We start from the raw sequence: 21,778 nt of genomic DNA, 5'->3' as shown, positions 1-21,778 counted from the left end.
AGAAGTGCAATTTTTATCTGATAGGTGATTTATTTTGGAAGCATGGCAGAAACCATGCGTAACTACACAAAGAAATAGAAACAATAACAAATTCGGCAGTGAAAGCATGCAACTGATTTTGACGTGGCTGTTTAGCAAAAACAATTTAAATTGGTTGTTAAATACATAGCGTACTCAAATTAATTATTTAATTATACCCTATTAATTTTCTAACATAAAAAGCACCGCAAACAGGAAGGCACCTGTTAATATCATAAGGTAAACCATGGAGAATTTCCTTTGCAATGTAATACCTAAAACAATGTCACCAATACAATAGCTTGGTAGTCAATTGTTGCGAAGATGATTGACAGGACCGAATCTTTTACGCAAACAAGGCGTTTCTCACAAAAACAAATTTTCTGTTAGTTCCAGTTTAATAGCACTGAGATAACCGCTTTTTGTACTACAAACTCTACGATTAGAAACCGAAAATCACGCCCTGCTATCTACAGAATTCCGTTATTTACAAACTCCTTGCTTTGGAATGAATGATAGGTTCCAGACAGCAGTAAATACATCCACAGCTACGTTGAACTTTTTAAGTCTGGCGAGTATCGAATTGGTTCTTGTTTACACTCTTATGACAGACCTTTGCGGTGTTCTCTTGGGCGTTTTTACGCGTCTGATAGGAGTAGAAACGTTTTCGGTTGGATCCAACAAAGTGTCACCGATGTTCTCTGCAAATATGCTGTGATTAGGTCCATGAACACAACCAGTGTTTAATAATACCCAAGTAAGTTTACGATGGTGCAAAGCGTGATGTTTGTAGCACGATGAAGGAAATACTTTAGTTAGACGAATAATGTCGTGCTTTTCCCTCTCTTAAACTACAAGAAGTATATAAGTTACTGCCGCAAACAATTATTTTTGACTCCAAAAGTACACTAAGTTCTCGCATACCACAAAAACAAAACAAACACTTCGTACCGTTACGAAAATCGTTTTGCCAAATATTCTAAGTAACCTCCATTCAGCAAAGTTACTTGTTAAGGTCGTACAGGCAATTAAGACGATGTGTAACTTTCTAACGCATTTGCTTTCAATTAGCTTTTATTCTGATATTCCGCGAGGCCCCTAATGTAAAAATAAATATGATATAAACTCCATTTTTCCGGAGTCTAAAAAAGAAACCTGTTGAAAATGTCTACTACAAGTGGCAGCTGCTCGTATCGACATTGCATAAAAAGCTTTGGGAATAAAAACTTTTTAGTGCACTTTAGTAAAGTTGCGTTTTTTTGAAATTTAATTTACAATAAACATGAAATGTTACCCTTGACGTCATCCGAGAAATCGTCATCATCACTGGAAAACTGAAGAGCTGTTTGTTTACGAGTGATTCGGCGAGTTGGACGAGGTGACTTCTTCACGTCTACGTCATCATCACTGACGTCAGCAACTACACGAGGCTTGCGCGATTTCTTTTTCTTTGCTGTGCGACGCACGCCTGAAGAATCGTCAAATTAAATAAAAATACAGATATTTAATATTAGTTGAATTGAGTGACACTAAAATGCAGAACGGCTAATGATTAGTACGACATTTATAGCAATTTTTAAAAAATAACATTTTTGGCTTCAACAAAATTACCCTTTATCCACACACAAATTAAAATAAAACAATAAAAAGCGACTTACGGACGTTCAATGAGCAGTACATTTTTACAAAATCTAAAATGTTCCGTCACTGCCATACATTTTATATTGCAGTACTTGAATAAAGTCATACTTTTGTCAGAAGAACATAATTTTAAACCTATCTATTGTCAACATAAGCGATTTGCATGAGATTCAAATTATCGAAACGCAAGACGCGGCAAAGAACAAATTCGGATTATATTTTTAATATCTGTGTTGGTTCAAGGTTCTGTGGGGCAGAAATTTTATTCTAAGCGATTTTCACAAGTGTTTTTGTTATAACGTCGGGACAAAACACTCTGAAAACGGCAAACAAAAAACAACAGCATATTTTTTAAAAGAAGCAGACTCGTACGTTCTGTTTATTGAAAATGAAAAGAAACAACGATTTGGTTGAAGAAAAGGCAAGGCACGATTTCGCGTACTAAAACATAAAACAGAAAAGAATAGAATCGACTTGTTAGAAGGTGAACACTGTTTGGTCTTCTTTGCTTGTTTGCTGCAAAATAATAAGTTACAAGGTGAGCAAAGGATTTTTGAAGCGCTGTTTAAAAAGTTGACCCACCAACAAAGGCAACTTAGAACAAAAGAAAATGAAAATCATTCATTCCGACATGCTTCTAAAACGTGGAAATGAGGCATCAAATGTTTCGAGGTTCTGAAAGAAAAAACGGCTAATCTTGTAACGGACCACACATGGGTTTAAATTACGGTTATAACTAAAATTTTATTTTAGGGCCGTGGTGATCTCAAGGGTATCAAGTAACGACGTTGGGCACCGAATTTACCCCTTGCAACAGAATTTTATGTTACTTCTGATAATGTAACCGACATCAAGTAAAAGATCCTCAAATCTTAGACAGATAATATCCTAAATGGTTCTAATTCATATTTTTCTAAATATGCATATTTTTTGTCACCAGACGCTTATGTGGATTTGTCAGCAATACAAACCAAACTACTGTTAATCAAACACAATTTGCACCTTTTTACCAGTGCAGAAACCAGTGGTATTAGGTTTCATAAGCAAGCACTTTAATGCATAAACAATAATTTGTTTTCGACGAAATAAATAAATGCAACGTGCAAGTTTAGCAATTCAAACAGGAATTGAATACAAAATGAAATTTCAAACACAAAAAATGTGAAAATTATTATTAAAACTAGCCCAAATAAAACATTTTTTAAACAAATATAAACTGACCTCTTGCGAGCACCACGACACGTCATCAAGTTTCAGTTTGTCACATGACACCGACACTTCACGGATGAGTGAGAATTTCCGCTTCCGTGTTGACGAACCTGCGCAAGAAAGAAGAAACTCAGTCAACATATTTAGTGCCGTGATAACACAACACGCTCACCGTTCACGCGCCGTGAGAGTCGAATCACAAATCTTTTCATGTGAATGTTTCGGTCTCGTGAAAAAACACTTGGTTGATATAGAAGCATAAGGCATACTTTGCATATTCATACAGTACTAGCTGCACACGGTTATTACTGCACAATGTTTTTTTTTCTGTTCTGGATAATTTGCGATGTACCGGTTTAGAGAATATAATTTAACAACAAGCAAACAACTCGACGGATACGTTAGTACAAAATGCGATTACAAAAATCATACACACATAAAAACCAGCAAAAAATATCTATATATATATAGTCTTTTTTTCAAAAATAGTCTTTTTTGGAGCAGGACCTGCAAAGATTTTGGCTTCAATGTATATCAATGCCTTCGTTATTGTGTGCGAACAAAGGCTATTCGTTTATTAATTGTGATTACCAAATGAATATTCCAGTAGGGGAGAATATTATTCTACACAATTTTACTATTTGACAGTACCACTATCTGACTCTAAATAAGATTGTACTCTTTCTAGTCCCGCAAAAGCGTGTGGCGGACCACGGTTTTGGAAGAGCGCTGTGTTAGGGCTTGCATGCTATGTGGCCCTGTAATTTCTTTTGTGTCCGGCCCGATGTAAAAAAAGTTTGGAAAACGTTTGGTGTTTCAGAGTGTCAATACAACGCTTTTCCGAAAAACATGATCACCTAAATTTCTTTAATTGTGACATTTCGAACGAAACCCAGACCTAATAATTTATTTGTGTCGATTAACAATAGTTAGCTATGCATGGAGTTTCTCTTTCATTTCATATTTTACAGTTTCGTGTCATAATTCTAAATATTTTGCAGTTTAATATTGCTTTTGTGCAGTGAGGTGACTGAATTATCACGATCCACTATTGTATTCAGGTCTAGCATACAATTTACATTGACAACAAAACGTAACGCCAAACATTTCTGTTGTGCAAATGTAAAGCCTGAAAAAAGGAAATATAACACAAAAGCGCAAAAAAATTCTCGCAAATACAAACAAAACGGTGAAAAGCATAAAGATGATAAAAGTAACTTACTTGGAGTTTGACTGACAGAGGGTGATTGTGGAACAATCTTGTATTGTTTGCTGGCTTGGGCCGCTTTTGCTGCAGATTCGTCTTCGCTTACTCCTTGAGCGTGAGCATCGATTATTTTCCCTTCCAACTCCTCGAGCTGGTTCTGAATAAACAACACAATCATGAAGTTTTATCGCGCAAAGAATGCAACTATTGGACGCTATTGTACTTGCTAGTTTAAGACTTTCAACATTACTCACGCTAGCTAAATGTATTGGCGTGTTTTGCGCAACAATAAATTTGGCAAAACAGTCGGTGTTTTGTAAATCTATAGGTGGGTGGTTTGTTTATCTGATATATAATACCTCATTTATGTTTGGATTATGCTAATTAATGGCAATAAATCTTTGGTTTTGAATAGCAATGTAACATTGTGAACATAAGTTGAGTTTGGCTAAACATATTTAGTGCAGGTAAGAGGCCTAAACGCAATAAGGTGGACCATTGAACGCCTAATCCTTCTACTCGAGTTTAGGAGTGATTTTTTTCCTGTTTTGGTTAGAGGTAGGGCGATCTGGGCCTTCGCTATACGCATACAAACGTAATCATATAAAAACGAAATTAGTGAAAGACCGTCAGAGCAAAAATAACATAGTTACAAACGTGCCGTTTATCAGCCGTCCGACGACGAAAAGGCCGATATCGATAAATTAATCGGTAGTATGCAAAATATCGGTGCCGATAATCGGTCTACCCCTAGTTGTTTTTATTTAAAATAAAATAACATACTTTGAGGTCATCCTTGGCCGATTTCTTGCACTTGGAAAGAACAGTGTTAAATGCGAAATAAACCGTCTCATCGCGAAGGGTTTCGGCATAAAACGAGTAGTTCTCTATGATCCGCTTGGATCCTCTCTCCGAGTAGTTGAGAAGAGTGAGACAAAATGCCAAATCGCGCCAATGTTCCAACTCCCTGTTCGTAAGGTTGTGTTTAATTAAATATTGAGTAGGATGTAAGGACAGAAAAGATAAAAGCTGCTAGAAGTGCAAAATCATGTTGTTTATTCCCTGTTTTTGCTACACTAAAGCATATTCGGTCAAATGTTAAATGAAGGTTTTCATACAAATGTATTTAAAAGAGCATGTTTAACTTTTCAGTTTACAATTTCGAAGAATAAAGAATCTTGATCTTAAATTCAGACATGCTCAGAGCGCTCTGAACTTGTTTTAGCATAAACTCAACTTTCTAGTATACATTTTTGAGTGTTCTTTTTGACTTTACCCTTGAAAAATACTGGCAGTCAGCCATATTTCGATTGCAAAAAATATGATTTTTTCAGCTAGCGAGTATATATGTCTGTACACTTAAGGGTAACTTATAGAGACCGTAAAATATTTGTAAAACTTTTTAGATTACAGATACAGAAGCACAAAAATGCTTGTTATCTTTTACCTGGTAGTTTTGAAACGATGACACAGTTTTTCCACCAAGCTTTCGGTCTGACGATCTTTCTGAATGTAATCAAACAAGAATCGCATGATTGATTTGAAATCGACCGAATCGACGTGGCTGTTTTCACGGTCTGATAATCGACTGATGATGTCAGGCATGACGTTGTACACAGAATTGCCCTGGAGAAAAACATCAAATAAAACCAAAATGTTCCTTACACTTTAGCGTAATGTAGCAAGTTGACTGCGTTTTATTTTACTAAAATGGTAACTTGTCTATGTCTATAGCTATAGCTTTTTTTTTGTAATTTAATCATAAACATTACTGCCAAGATACTGGTGTATATAGAATACATCTTTCGACAGTCTCTGTTGTCATCATCAGTGTAGGTGAATTTCATTGTATCTTTTTTAATAAACTATGTTAGGTTTCGCTTCACAATTTGTTCCAGTTTCGGCATTTTTAAGATTACGATCAGGTCCTTTGATTTTTATCTAATTTTAATTTTATTGTATCGTATGGTATTGGTTGTTGTTTACTTCCGAGAGACACTATTTTCAATCAAATGTTCCTTATGTCGTAACAATCTAAAATAACGTCAATGTTGCAATTAAAACCTTGGCATTTTACATTTTACGGTACTAAGCGGTGGCCATTTCTGCAACGCTAACGGTTAAAAAATGTTGAGATTTTTCAAAGAGAGATTTGTGCAACAGAAACCAAAAGTACATCCATACCTTTTTAGCGAGTTCTTGAAAGAATCTTCGAGCCAACATACTGATACGTTCGTTGATGTCAACAATACATCGAGCCATCTCTGACACGTAACCTTTGACCTTGATCATGTCGTTTAGAATGAGAGACGTGATCACTTTTATCCCGTAGATGCGAACCATATCTGAGTGGTCCTGAAGTCTAGTAAACATATGAAAGGAATCCATATCAAAAAAGTTGCAAATTGTGATGCTAAAAGTCGGTTTCATAAATGGTTTAAGGCTACTAATAGCGGGTCGCTGTTATAAAACTCCGTACTCGGCATTACATTTGTATACTTTTACCCTGAAAACGTACGAAACTAGGGTTCGAAAGGGTCTCCAAGAACAAGAAAGACTGTTTTGACTGTTGAAACCTTGAAAAGCTACGAAACTAACACGCTACTGAAAATGTTTGTGACGTCACAATGCACCGAGCGTGCTTGGCCGAGTATCGGACAGTAACGTGAGATGCTCGGTGTTCGACCAAACAGAAAATTTGTAGTTTTGGCCCATCCCAAATATTTTTAATTGAATAGACATACTTCAATATATTTTCAAACAATTTTAAAAAATGTTGTTGTTTCATACACTGGTTCCCCATCTTTATCAATAAAATCCTCCCTTAACAAATCAAAACATGCTCATTCTTTTCCAATATACTACATGGTATATTCTAAAGCCAAACCACAGAATGATGACATAAAAATTAGTATTTTATCAACTTCGCAGGTTATATTCTTAGAGCTAAAGTGTCTATTTACAAGTCACACCGTGTGACTCACACGTACAAATTAAAGTAAATTCCTCCCCTCAAGTTTCATAATTCTTGGGAGAAATTTCTCCCTGGTTAAGAACCACTGATTAAGTCAATAGGAGTCACTTTGCAACAAAAACACAAAATAAATGTCTCGCAAATATAATGGCACGTATTAAGTTATACATGCATGGATTTAACCTTTATTTTTCATTAATTACAAAAAAACGCAAATATATCTTAATCTTAAACCGTTTTTTATGAAATAAAATCGATATTAGTTACCTTGCGTAAATTTTAGAAGTCCAGGGTTCCAAAAGGTTCGGAAACCTAACACAAAGATCACCAGCCGCCACAATCAGGTTCGCTCTCACGCCCTCGTGCGGCGATGTGTCAAGGATTGTGAAAAAGATTCGCAAATGACGTTCACAAAAGTCGCAACTGACCTGCAGCAAACGAAATACATAGATTTGCGAACATTTTTTTGCTTAGTTCAAAAAAAATTAGTCTTTTTGTAACAAACTGTTGAAATCATTAGTTTTAATTAAGTATATAAATGTTTTGTTGTTTAACGAAATCGCAGGAAAACTTTTGTTGGTTCTGCGCAGTTTATTGTTCACAGCGCCTGTGGTCAACTTTATCACAGGCAGGTTTTTTTTAAGGTTTGGTTTGGGTGACCGCTAAGTAGTTTTAAGAGACCGCAAGTGTTTCATTTCAATACCAAAAAATAGCCAAATCCAAATTTTGGGAAACCGATGGAGAAATTTGGGGGACCGTTTCGGTCCCCCAAAACACCTTAAAAAAAACACTGATCACAGGCATTAAATGACATGTTCCACTATTTTGTTTTAATATTTGATTGATAGCAGTTACTAAAAACGCTGCGAAAAATAAATGTATTTTATGACTAGTCGTTTCTTCACATTTCCCATAATTTGTCCTTTACTCACCAGCATGTATTTAGCCAGTGCAAGTGTTGCACTCTGCTGCATTTTGATGCCTGTGATGTCACCAGGTTCGACAGTGAGTAATGATGTTCGCACAATGAGCTCTGTTGCGCCACCTAGTAAACTTCCGGGTCCTGAGGAAAATTTATGCATTATTTAGAAGCGTTATTTGCCAAACAATCTGCCGTTTCACTACACTAAGTTTCAATTGTAATTTTTATAATCATTTTTGTCCTATATAGCCTTGACAAAAAAGGAAAATGTTGTAGGATCATGAAACTTCATGAAATTTACCAACTATCTCTGTTTCTAGAATATTCTTGATGAATTCTTGATCGGCATCATCCACTGTGGCTCCACCAACACCCATGTCTTCCTCTAAGTTGCTTTCATTCTGCAAAATCGTATTTATCATTAAACAATTTGATTTTTAAGTTTACAAACCGTACAAGTTGAAAGATACAGAAGTTTAAAGCGAAAACAGGTTTTTTAACTAGACAAGACTTTGCACTATCAACCTTATCTGGTGTTTTCTCTTGTTTTTTGCTTCGCTTTTCTTGTTTTTCCTTTTCTTCTTTTTCCTCCTGCAGTTTTCTAAATAAACAACAATAAATTATTTAAACAAGTTTGACTTGTCTATAATTATACACACTTGCAGTTTGTGTGAAATAATAAGAACATTAATATCCGAAAAATAGACACCCCAAGTTTGTACAGCTCTTCTGGCAAAAAAATGCATTTGCCAGAAGAGCTCTACAAACTTGATATTATGCCTGGCAGCAGTAGCTTATATTAAACAAACACACCTTCGCTGCTTTAGTTCAGCTTGGACATCACCATCAACAAAAATGAGAAGTTTCAAAGCACTCTGGCCACAGATGTGGAAAAATCGAGTAAGAAGTTCCTGCTTCATCAAACTTGCTGTAAATAAAACAGTTTCAGAGTTTTACCAGTTAGCCATACAAAAACTGTTATGTGACCAAACAAACTGCATACAAAACGGACTAATAAAGAACACTGCTAAGTATCAAGTGTATACAACCTATGCTATGAAAAATCCTACAACTGTAGTTGTATTGTGTTACAACAGAAGTCATTAAAGGAAATTATATCAGGGTGGTCCAAGACTAAGAGGATGGAGGTCCATGTTAGGGTTTGAATTTTTTTGTACTAAAGGAGAGAATTTTGCACTTCCTATTTGACTTCATGTTTTGAGACCCTTAAGTTATTAAAAAAATCGAAGCCCCCAATACCACCCAATAGACGTGTATTAACATGCAATTTGATGATTAGCGTCTTATGTGGGCCTATGTCAACCGCAATACACAAGATGACTGCACGGAGAAAGTGTTTGCAGGCTACATGCCAGTGTTGGGACCACCCTGTATTATATGATATAGTAAAGTGAGAATTTAAGAAAAAGAAAAAAAATCCATCTCATTTAAATCTAAAACCAAACAACAATTGGCAGCCATGTATATATATACCACAGGCAACCAACCATCACTTATACACAAAAGCAGACAACCTGAAAACGACAAGCAACAGTGCATTCTTACTTGATTCAGCACTACTCATGTGTTTTCGCATTGTTGCTTTAATATGCTTTAAAACGGATGTGATAATGGTAACAGGGTGTGAAGCGAGCTGAAAAATACTTCCAACTGCTTGGATTGCAAATCGTATCCAACTTTTTGACTCTTTTTCAAAACCTGGAAAATTATGTTTTAGGCTAAAAATGCTACATGCAGAAAAAATAAAGAAAAAAAATGATGCATTGTAATATGCTTCATTTGGTTGAGCATAGTAATTAATCATTACATGGTGATACTCAACAGAACATGCTCCAAATATAGATGTTATAGCATCAACCAATTATGACATAACAATAAACTAGGCTTTTTCTTTTAATATTTAATTTTTAAATGTTAAGAAAAAACTGTACTCGTTGAAAAGCTTATAATTGAGAGCATTTTTTTGCTAATTATCAGCCAAACTTGAAACATTTTAAAATGTAAACATAATTTGACACATTTACAAAACAGATATTTTACCTGCTGTGAGCAAACTGCTGATTTTTACAATGGCTGCATGATCATCAGGAAGTCTAAAGGGTTTCTCATATTTTCCTGCCTCCTGTTTGCGAGTTCCCAACTTTGATAGAGCAACGCAAGTGTTGTATGGCAGCTCATAATCAAAAACTTCTCGGGAACCTTCAATTGTTGTGGCTTCGTTAAGACCAACGTCAACCAAAGTATCCAGCTTTGATCTTATTATGCTTGGGTTGTCACTTAAAACAATGAGTTCCTGTGAGGCAATGTCTGATAGGCAGAAAATACCAGTGCAAAGCCATATTACATGTTGCTTAAAATAATGTTGATCTGTCATTCATTTGAAACAATACGCCTTTTCGAAAAACAATAAGTGGAAACAGCATGTTGCTGGTTGTGAAAAACAGGAACTGGTCAATAATGAGGTTTTTGACATTATAACTGAACAACATGTAGTTTACAGCAGGAAATACATGCCTAGTGATGTGCGCTTCAGTTTTCGGTTTCATTGACACAATTCAGAAACTTTTTGTAATTTTCAAGCTAAAATCTGCAAATGCCAATGTATCATGCCGTGACATAAAGACTGTAAACTGCAAAAAAACTAAAACTGAAGTTTATACAACTAAACATGGTTTTATAAAATGATCGCGAAAAGTTAAAATCACCTTACATATAAAATGGTGTGTAACAAAACGTTGAAAATGGTAAAGCTAAATATGAGGCGATTTATGTTTTGGGTAATTAGGTGAGCCTTGCACACACAAAATTTGTTAAAACACTTTTGGACTATGTAAAAGCATATAGAGCCAACTTTTGGACTAGTTAAAAAATAAAATCACACACAAAATGCCAAAAAGGCACACTTACTGGCTAAGCATTGCAAGAAGTTGAGTGATGACTTTCTGTTGTTGCAGTTCACTTATTCCTTTTTCCATTGTAAGAAATGTTGGTGGGTCTGCCAATCTCTCCCACAAAATCTAAGTTGGCAAAAACAGTTAATATTAAATCGAAAATAATGGTTAAATGAACCTTGGGACACTATGTTATCTTTTAGTGTAAACATTTATTGTATTATATGAGCAAAAAATCGGGCATTATTTGTGTATGAAACATGACTACATTTTGACAAGTGCTATTGTCATCCTCATGTCGTCAGAATTAAAAAGCAACAGAAGGCATGGAACTAGGTGCCGCACAGATAAAAGAGGGGCGGTGATTATTTTACACAAATATTTATTTATTGTGGTCACTGCTTGACAAAAGCTCCGGCTCCAACTGCCTCCGTTTTACAAATAATTATTCTTGTGGTAAAATTGGCACTTTCCTTAAAATACAATAGTGCCTTTTTAAAAAAAAAAAGCAACTTACTGGTAAAATTCTACGCGAAATGTCATCGGCTTTCTGCATTTCACCGATTAATGCTTGTACAGCACCAAGTTTGCTTCCTGATGAACTTGCTACCAGCATAATCATGTTGTCTGTCACTTGAGCTGGGTGTGATACACTGCAAATTCAAACATTAAAAAAAATATAAAAAAACAATTTGATTGCTACAACCTTCAGACGCAGTGGTCCCCTATTTTAACATGTTATATTCCAAAATTTAAGTAAATTCCTCCTCTACAGTTTAAAATTCTTCCATTGGGAGAATTCCTTCTGGTTTGAAAACCACTGAGAAAGTGCACTGGGCATTTTGATAGTTTCCTTTGATTTAAAAGACAACAGATCCATAAAAGATGTATGACAAACATTCTACACACCTAGACGAGGTTTTCTGTTTGAAGTACAGCTCTTTGTAAGCATAAACAACAGCTTCACGAATCCTGCTGTCCTCATTCCAAATCTGATTCAACATTTCACCAATTCCTATAAACCAAAAAATACACATTAAAAACCAAAGTTTTCAAAACACAAAAACAGGAACTCAAATAAATTATTAAGCATAACGTAAACATAAAATTAGAACACTTACTCCGACTATCATCAATCTTGATAAGAATAAAAAAATCATTTTAACAAAACAACACTTGTGAAGGCAGCTAACAGACCACTCAAGTTTTAACTCAATATCACACAAGTTCCTAATTTCTAATCTACATTTTGGTGTATTCCGGGACATACCAAGAAATTCACAGGGCTCCAACAGTTTGATTTGGAAAGTTCCTTAATGACGCTCTATTCTAGACTGAAGTTGCCATATTTTATGATACACAATCCCTGACAAAATTTATCTCCGTTGCGTTAACCCAGTTTTTCTCAAACATTTTCGTTATTTTTTCCAAACGATCCCTTTGCCATTATTTCGAGGGCTTGCGGTCCGCAAGCCTGAATGTGTATTTCAGAAAAACAAAAGTTTATTGCAGGATTTTAGCTTTATGCAAATTTGCGCATAACAATGATCCAAATCTGACATCACAGACAAGACAAAAAGCATTACAATTGTGCGCGAACAATTGCATTCATGCAATAAAGCTTGTTTAATGTTTAGCAATGGAGACGGTCGATTCTCACTTTCACTTTGATTTAAACTTATTCAGTTGCACAAACTTATGCCAAATAAGATTATAAAATTACTTCCACCATTTCGCGGTCCCCGCAAAATACCCCAAAGGGCCGCGGATCCCAGTTTGCGAACCGCTGCGTTAACCATTTTTGTGATCCAATGCAAAACGCAACAGTAACTTTGTGCGTTAACTTGTGCGCCGCCAGTTTACCTCTTTACGTTTCATGGCATAGACACGGTTGTAACTAACTACTAGAAACTTTCTCCGTTGGTACATTAATTTCATAGGATAAATATATATATATATATTTCTTAAATTCCTGACATTTAAGTACATCTTAACATTTCTCCCTGACGCAGATTTAAACACTAAATTCCCTGACATGGCAGGGAAAATCCTGACGTATGGCAACCCTATTCTAGACGTCATTTGTTCTGCTTTGGGAAATTTCCCTTACAAATGTGCAAGGCGGCATGCTAAATTTGCACATCAAACAGCCATTTGTTGTCAGTGCTATTTTTTTAATTTAAATCTGTGTGTTAAGCGGCAAAGTGCTTCACCCAGGGTTGTATGCCACTGGGTGTAATGATTAGAAACCAGTCAGAAACTTAGCAGTTTGTTTTGTTCGGCTATAACATACCTTGAAGAGCAAAGTTCATCTTAAATTCCCATGCAGCGGTAAAAAAGTTGATTGCTTCCAGAACATCAGTGTTGGTTCGAGAATGTAGAAGTTGACACAAAACAGGAACTGCTTCTTGCAGTTTTTCCACAAATTGTATGGACTCCTCATAGTAGGTTACTACGCTCTAAAGCCATAATATATATTTGTACAATGACTATCAAATGGCTGACACAACAAACTGCTCAAAATTCACGAAAATGTGAAAGCTTTCTGATGATGTTTTTTTTTAAATCTGGATTTTTAACTTATTGTGCTAATGCAGGGATAGGTTATGCAAAGAGGAAAAAAGTCTAAAACATCCAATCAATATCGGTTAAAAGCAAGACAAAGATGATTTTAGTCATTGGCATTTTCAAATTGGCTCAAGATAGGTACAAACCAAATACAACTTTTTTTGTGATAAACAACTTTGCAAACCATTAACATTTAAAAGTATGGAAAATAAGGCATCTCACAACAAAGAAACAACTTCATGATATCACACAGGTTTTGCCAAGCTATGATAAATCTTGATTAATCCGGACACATTTCATCCAAAAGAAGTGTCTGAATTACGGGATTAGACAAAGTTTCAGATTGGCCGATGTCTGTTAGTTCTGGCCTTATCATATTGAAATTCATTTGTACCTCAAGTGTTGTCCAAATTAGGCGAAGATCCAGATTAACTGAATCGGTTCAACAGAGGTTTACTGCATTCATAATTTATATATCAAAACTTGTCCATGGGGTCGAGAAATAACAAACTGATGTTTACCTTTTGTTTTTCCACCTCCTCACTTTCATGTTGCATTTCCGGAATCTTTTCTTCTGAATTAATTTCAATCTCTTCTGTTGCATCCATTGAACTTTCAACATCTTGATCCACAGTAGAAGGCTCCTGTTGGTCATTACTTTCTTTTTCCTGTTCTGTTCGTGATGCAGCAGGGACTGCAAATAAAAGCAAGAGTTTCAGTTTCAGAAAAAATGTGCTGGTGAACATGTGTGTTTTGAAAAGTCACTTTACAACAAATAAGTTTGCTAAATTAAAAAAAAAAAAGTATCATATTATCAATGTTAAATGCCAAGCAATAAAAAAGTGGCTCAACAAGATATATATTGGTTACAAGTAGACTACACATGTCACCCCTAAATCGACGTCTATTGAAGTAGTTGTCAATATTTGACGAAAGTACCTGAAGCTTGTAAGGCTAGCAGTTGTTCTATAGCTTCTTTGTGTTGCTGCTGAAGAACTGATATCGGAAGCTGAAACAATGAGTTTAATAACATTTTTGAAGTGTATCAAAACAATAAAACAAGCCAAATAAAATTATAATTCCAAAAACAATTGAACAAACAGTTCTAGCACTTCTATCTATGCACAAACAGATTCCAAACAAATAGTGTTCACTAATCAATAGAAATAATTTATGACTGTTTCTACAATAAATAAATCAACAACATCATAAACAAAACAAAGCTTATTAATTTTTACAGAGATAAAAAATTCTTTGGTGGAAGATCATCTGAAATCATTAGCAACTTTCCACGTACATGTTTAACACACATTTCACTTGATGTTGCACAAACCTAACAATACATCAATTTTACCACTGTATTGTTGCTTTACATTTTTAAAATCATAAACAATACAAGTAACCTACTGTTGCAGCAAATGGATTGCATCGAAGCAGTGTTTCAAGAAGTTGTACAGTGGTTTTGCGAACAAGATTACTTTTGTCCAGTAAAAGGTTGACTCCAAGCTCAACAACATCAGGGTATCTAAAACCAACAGACCAATTTAATTTAACTCAGCAAGTTCCAATAGGTGTAATTAGGCTTCATTTTAATGTGTGTTTCAACGCCTAAAAATTTTTTTTTCTGCACCCCATTATGTTTCATACATTGTTTTACTCAGCTTAACTAACAACAATATAATGACAAGATGACATGTTTCTCATGGTACATCTTGCATATAGTTGGTATATACTCGACACACTATAGTTTCTTAAGCTGCCCTAGTTTGGTAAGCAGTGTATCAAAACACAAATGTCTTTCATATATAGCAGGGGTCAACAAACTTTTTTCACTGCGGGTCGGATAAGTTTAAAAATGACTCGCGCGGGCCGCATAGTTTACATGTCCTAGCCCCGCCTTTTCAAAATTTAGCCCGCGAGATGATTTTTCTAGGTGCGTCAAGATATGGTGTTTCTACTATCTCATTTAAAATCTGGTGCTGCAATGGTTAAATTGTATAGGTCGTCTCTTACGACTCGTAAGTAACGAGCAATGCTTGTATATTACGTCACATGTAACAAAAAAGGCATTTGTTTGCACACAATTGACACCTGTAGTCTTGTCTGTGACGTAACAAACTGGCCTTGGAACAATCCTGGGCGTTGTAATCCTGTGAAACTAGGCAATGTTATTCTACATATCGCGACAGGAAAACTTTCGTGACGAGTAGATTAATTTTTAAATGTGACAAAGTTATCAATACGATTTGGCAAACCAAAAAAAGGGTCGCGGGCCAGATGAAATGACCTCGCTGGCCGGATCCGGCCCGCGGGCCGTAGTTTGGTGACCCCTGATATATAGGTTAATCCGACTACCAGGTTACCTAGCAAGTTAGATACCCAGTGCAAGCTATACAAATACTAAACAATTATAAAATACCTCTTTACAGGTAGACTTTGTTCTTTGACAAGGTTGACAAAGATGTGAATGGCTTTTGATCGGACAAATGCATTCGTGTCAAGATTGGCATGATCGTAAAGGATGTCAAAAAATTGATCTCTGAAAATATTATGGTAATTTTATAAAAATCAATTACAAAAGCCAAATGTTTACTTGAACTATCTGCATGCACTTTACACACCCTGTTTAAAACAAGAGGCATTCAAAACATTATGTCAAGACTGACATAATTGTTAACAAACTTTCATTATGAATATTGCTATTCCAGCAGTTTCTTACCTTGCAGCTTTTGCTTTTTTCTCTAAGCCTTCACCATTTAAACACCTAACTAGGATTTCTCCCATGACACCCAGTGCAGTGTTCCGCATGGTATATGACTGTAACAAATATAGCATTGTCAACGCTATGTAGCAAAACTAATTCCAATATTTGACGCACACATTACAAATCAGTATGTTGGCCATTTAAGCTGGTAATAATGTAAACAAAAAAATGACCACTTGTGCCCAATTTTTTTTTAACTAATGTTAACAAAGAAAAGCTAAGAAGATTTGTCCCATTCAAGTTAATATATGATTTCTTTAAATATTTGAAAATACATTCGTTTTTGTAGGAATAAGGCACAAAATGGGATACTTCTGAATATAATTATTCAATCAAACAAGTCATGCTTTTGTAATTTTGCTGACCGCGTTTAATGGGACTTAAAGGCTGTTACCTCTTCATCCATTCGTTGCAAAAGTAAACTTATATTGCTGAGAAATTCTGTAGGCAGTAATCGAGCCAGCTCAAGTATAAATGTGCACATGGTCTTGGTGCTTGTTGTATCCCTAGTAAATTCACGTTCAGGAATGTTGCTCACTTCTCTGTAACATAAAAAATATTAATGCAAACATACCCACAAAAAGACATAATCTATGGGTAGAAGTAAGTTTTTCATTGCAAGCAATAGCTAAAACACTTTTAAGGGTCATTGCCACAATTTTATGGACAAAACTGTTGTTTGATATGTCGATTAGGGGAAATTATTGCATGAATATTTTTTATTTACACCACAAAAACATAGTATGGAAAAGTGTTGAAAAAGAACACCATTTAAGATAACATTAGGCCAGGTATGCTGTAGCTCATTAATCATTTTAAACCAATGAATTCCAACTCTATCTCTGTAAAACAGTATCTTTGCTAGTGATGGGACGAGTACCCGGTACTCGGTATCGAACGATTTCAGTGGTATCGATACTCGTACTCGGTATCGAAATATTTTGTCTCAGTTTTCGATACCAACGTGCGAGTACCGAAAGCCGATTTTCACCATAAGAATACGGGCAACTTTATGCCAATATTTGCATCGGACAGAACAAAATTGGAAAAAAGTTCCGCCAGTTTGCGTATAATCTTTTTCGCTATCACGTGGATACATTTTTCGGCATGTGTGTGTGCCCCCGACCATGGCAGATAAATTAGCCAATGATATACAACTAAGTACAACACCAAACTTAAGTACTCGGTATCGAAGGTATATACATGTGGTACTCGTACTCGGTATCGGTACTCGCTTCAAAACCTGGTATCGTCCCATCACTAAATTCTTTGCAGTATAAAAATCATTTTCATTTGTAATCTGACAAAGTGTTTTGACAGTTCCTACTCGTGATGGGACGATACCAGGTTTTGAAGCGAGTATCGCTTAGGAGTACCAGTACCACATGTATATACCTTCGATACCAAGTACTGAGTACGATTACCGAGTACTTAAGTGTAGTGTTGTACATAGTTGTATATCACCTGCTAATTTATCTGCCATGGTCGGGGTTTTGTGCTGTCCGAAGCAAATATTGGCCAAAAGTTGCCCATATTCTTATGGTGTAAATCAGCCTTTGGTACTCGCTTGTTGGTATCGAAAACTGAGACATAATATTTCGATACCGAGTGCGAGTATCAATACCACTGAAATCGTTCGATACTATCGATACCGAGTACCGAGTGCTCGTCCCATCACTAGTTCCTACGTCACTTAGAGTATCAAAAAGCATTAAAAAAGTCGGTAATAAAAAAGCTCTTGGTCCACTTGTTCACACATATATGTAGAAAAATAAATGTGACAATTTTCACTATACATGCATGCAAGTACTACTAACCTCATGATCTCAGACACCAAAGTTTTACATTTGAAGCTCTCTACCCACAGTTGTACAGCTTCAGATAGTGGAACTGCTACATGCTCAAAATGTTGAAGCAATTGTAACAGCTTTAGTGCTGCACTAAGGGATTGGTTGTGTCTGTGGGAAAGAACAATTGTTTTCTTAGTGATATAAACATTGAAAAATGTAGTTTGTCTGTGAGGCACAAACTAAAATGGGAAACACTGCTCTAGATGACAAAAGCAACAAACAAAATAAGGTTATAGCTAGGGATGTGCCAAAACTGCAAATGTTCTGTTTGGTCGAGCACCGAGCATCTCACTTTAATGCGCGGTGCTCGGCCGAGCATGCTCGGTACATTATGACATCACAAAAAAATCCCCTTTCTACGCTTTAGCTCTGCAAGGTCTCTTATGTCACCGGCGGTGTTTTATTGCGCTGTACATGCTCACAAAGTACGCTTTCCATCATCTAATACATTTGAAAAATCATTCGTTTTTTTTTCCTGTATACCCTTTAGAACACTAGTTACGTATGTTAACAGGGCATGAATATGCAAATTTAACGCTCGGGTCAGTTTGTGCAACTGCTCGGCCGAGCACCGAGCATCAAAATCTGTGATGCTCGGTACCGAGTACTCGGGTTCTGGCTCGGCTCGGCTCATCCCTAGTAATAGCAAATATTAAGATTTGTTGTTGGTTGCAAGGTAGTTTTGTTGTTGGTAGTACTTTTATATAGAATGTCATATAGCACTGGAGCATAATGCACACCAGCAATCATAGAACACTCATATCAGCTGGCCACCTAACATTCCCATATAGCAGTGCGAATAAAACTAGCCTGTAGTGGGATTCGAACCCATAGTTTCAATCCCACCACAGGCTTTTTTAGCCTACATCTTGTCATAGGAAAGTGCTTGGTGACTGGATCATTTGGTATGATGTGTTCAATAGGCCTTCAATAGGCTACTATTATCATGTATATAATATAAAATAAATATTTACGGTCACGTCTAAAACTGCGGGCCCACTTGGATCACTTCATGCAATTGAAAAACTGCGGGCCACTATATATCCAGTGCTTGTCGCGTCTCTCGCAAGTATAAAAACTGCGGGCCCGCTGTATCCAGTGCTTGTCGCATCTCTTGCAAGGAAAAACTGCTGCCCCACAATATCCATTGCTTGGCCTGTCTCTCGCAGGGAAAAAGGGGCCAAGCGGGCCAAGTGGGGCCGCAGTTTTAGACGTGACCAAAATATTTATACTATTTTTTGTACTTTTTTGTTATGCATCCCAGTAGGTGAAAGAGTACACTCTTCAGTGGTTTTGCCTTCATTAAAGTAGGATCTTCCATCAGTTTGTAGCAAAGATTGCTAATTAGACTGTAAATCATAACATAACTAAACGTAAAAAAAGTGTAAGCAAATATTTTTGTTTGTAAAAATATACCTTGTTATTATACTAGATTTTTTAAATCGATTCAAAATCATAGCAGAGCAGCATGTGAGAAGTATAAAGTCATGCAGGAAAATGAAACAAAAGGAGGAAAATGAAACTGACCTAGGAACTTCGTCTTCTACAATTTGTGAATCCCATAATCTATGAATGTCCAAGTCAACAAAATTCATCATCAGCTGTAAACCATGTTGACATTCTTTTTCCCAATCCATACCTAGATAAAAGACAAACAAATCACAATGCCAGTAAACCCATTATTCAGTAAGAAAACAAAAGTAGGATTATTCGTCTAATTTTTTTTGTGTATATATATTGTAAACTACATGCATATTTTTATTTTGTATCATTTAACCAGATGTAATTTATTTATATTAGCGATAGACTAATAATGCCCAGGTGGGCCAGTAAACAATTACTTTTGCCTAATGAAACCAATACTTTGAGCACTGCCCTGTGCTCGTTTTCACCCCATCAAAGTCACAAGCTTTTACGCTTTGACATGGCTTTCGGTAGTTCTATTTTTAAACAGTTACATTCATTATTATACATATTGTAAACATTCATTATTATATACATATATATATATATATATATATATATATATACACAATACTACACAAAGCAGAATACAAAATAACAACATTAGATTTAAATTGCAACCATTTTATTATGAGTACGCTGTTACATTGAAGCCAAAAACATTAGGACACTTATACCAGAAATTCTCATTTGTAAATTGTATATACCTAAGTTTGCAATGGACTTTGGTTTTGTTTGTTTTCTTCCCTTGGGTGGTGATGCCATCATTCCTGAGTGTTGGGTAGATTGGTTTTGAAAGCTACGCATCATTTCCACAACCAAATAAACATACATCTTCAAAGCACACAATTGGACTTTTTTGTCTGTGGAATTAGAGGCATCATTGGCCAAGAGGTCGGAAAGGTATTTTCCCAAAACTCCACTGAATGTCTCACAACCTAAACACATGAATTTGAAATCAAGTAAATGCATGATAAAAAGTCGTGACAGATGCATACCTTTTTTTAGAATAGTCCAGGCCAATACTTTTGTTGTGCTGTCTATTTCAGGAAACTTTGAAATGATGGTAAAAAAGACGTCAAAATATTGGTCAATCGTTGTTCCATCTGATCTAAGCAAATTTGTTTTTGCCTCTACAATGCAACAAAACAGCAACATAAAATTTTTGGATACACTTTGGGCTTTCAGTTGAGTCTTCATGCTCCCAGGTCATTAGGTATGTTTTTCCCTGACAAAAAGTCAAATGAAATATAGGCAAAAGGCAACACATTTAAATTTAAAGTGCGTTACATTCTTTAAAGGCATCAAGCTAAACGAATAATTATTAACATGTACGTATTTTACCTTGAAGTTTAATAGGAATGTGTCTGCTGGAAATAAGGGCCTCCACGTAATATTGACCTGATGCACATTTCTGCAAATCTTCCCTGTTTTCCGGAATAACAAAGTTCATGTTTACGTGTCAGTTTGGGGCATGTTTCGATAAAACGAATATCTTTAAACCAAAAGTAAGGTAACAGTCAGTCAGTCAGAAGTTCAGAACTGAAAACACTACAAACAAAAATGTTCACATCCTTAACCTTCGTGAAAAATTGCAACAAAACGCGCGCAATTTAGCTGTCACGGTTCATTGAACATAACAGTTAAAAAGTGGTGAGGTAAATTTAATTTCTATGTTTTGAACGGTCTGTTTTAGTTGTTTAATGCGAACGCCCCACACTCAAATGCCAAAGAAGGGATCATTCTTGTTACTGTTTTTATTCTCTATTGGTCAGCTTTTGATCGAACACAAATAACAAAAAATACGACACAAAAATTGACAGCCTTATTTGCACGAAACGTAAGTTCTTGCACATGCTTCTGACTTGGACTATGATGTAATAATTCGAGCTTTCTCATGACAAATCGGAACTGAACTCGAACCTGCACACAGGTTTTAGCGGTTTATTTTATTACACCCGAACCGTGAATTACGATTTCAACATAACTCGAACCGGAGTTGAACCCCAACACAGTAAACTCACTGCACAGGCCTGCTAATTTCCGAAAAGCAACGAAGCATCGGTCTTTGGGTAGAGCTACTTACACCGTGTGGCTGACGTAAATTATGGCGTAAGTAGATTTCCCAGGTGTTTGCGATGGCAAAAGTAGTAGTTCCTGTGTTAGCAGCTTTACCATATTTTGTTGTTGAACCTGAACCGAACCAGTAAAAAAACATTAATTATTTATTGTAATCGGCACGACAAAAT

The 21,778-nt window shown here is 35.9% G+C and overlaps 1 protein-coding gene across 3 annotated transcripts; it reads right to left on the bottom strand.

Annotated features, from left to right (window-relative positions):
- Positions 1 to 5: 5 nt before the first annotated feature.
- LOC145229422 (condensin complex subunit 1-like) lies at positions 6 to 21,118 on the bottom strand. 3 transcript variants are annotated; one of them, XM_080094760.1, is made up of 30 exons: positions 20,874 to 21,118; positions 20,528 to 20,662; positions 20,237 to 20,467; positions 19,593 to 19,704; positions 19,310 to 19,414; positions 18,033 to 18,173; positions 16,610 to 16,757; positions 16,171 to 16,268; positions 15,871 to 15,990; positions 14,859 to 14,976; positions 14,391 to 14,460; positions 13,973 to 14,145; positions 13,177 to 13,342; positions 11,793 to 11,898; positions 11,401 to 11,536; positions 10,900 to 11,009; positions 10,033 to 10,268; positions 9,538 to 9,690; positions 8,785 to 8,899; positions 8,497 to 8,572; positions 8,273 to 8,372; positions 7,982 to 8,112; positions 7,317 to 7,477; positions 6,260 to 6,437; positions 5,523 to 5,701; positions 4,859 to 5,042; positions 4,091 to 4,232; positions 2,881 to 2,978; positions 2,242 to 2,334; positions 2,021 to 2,175 (listed from the first exon to the last, which is right to left on the bottom strand). In XM_080094760.1, exons 1-29 carry the CDS (start codon positions 20,980 to 20,982, stop codon positions 2,281 to 2,283), a joined length of 3,885 nt encoding a protein of 1,294 aa, XP_079950886.1. In that variant the 5' UTR covers positions 20,983 to 21,118; the 3' UTR covers positions 2,021 to 2,175; positions 2,242 to 2,280. The 3 variants fall into 3 exon arrangements, with proteins under 3 accessions (XP_079950885.1, XP_079950886.1, XP_079950887.1); XM_080094759.1 differs by lacking the exons at positions 2,021 to 2,175; positions 2,242 to 2,334; positions 2,881 to 2,978 and adding exons at positions 6 to 719; positions 1,313 to 1,486; XM_080094761.1 differs by lacking the exon at positions 2,242 to 2,334.
- Positions 21,119 to 21,778: the final 660 nt, after the last annotated feature.

The sequence above is a fragment of the Phallusia mammillata genome, chromosome 5 (genome assembly GCF_965637545.1).
Source record: "Phallusia mammillata chromosome 5, kaPhaMamm4.hap1.1, whole genome shotgun sequence".
Classification (NCBI taxonomy): Eukaryota; Metazoa; Chordata; class Ascidiacea; order Phlebobranchia; family Ascidiidae; genus Phallusia; species Phallusia mammillata.
Note: the sequence above shows the minus strand (reverse complement) of the source record. Positions and strands in the feature narration are given on the sequence as shown.

Bases quoted from the DNA above. Each gene is read 5' to 3' on its own strand.
- LOC145229422 (XM_080094759.1), bottom strand. From the start codon at position 20,982: ATGAACTTTGTTATTCCGGAAAACAGGGAAGATTTGCAGAAATGTGCA. The intron at 19,705-20,236 runs GTATATACAATT...TCTTTTATCTAG, and splicing joins AAAGTCCATTGCAAACTTAG to GTATGGATTGGGAAAAAGAA. The intron at 6,438-7,316 runs GTAACTAATATC...TATGTTTACTAG, and splicing joins ACTTCTAAAATTTACGCAAG to ACTTCAGGACCACTCAGATA.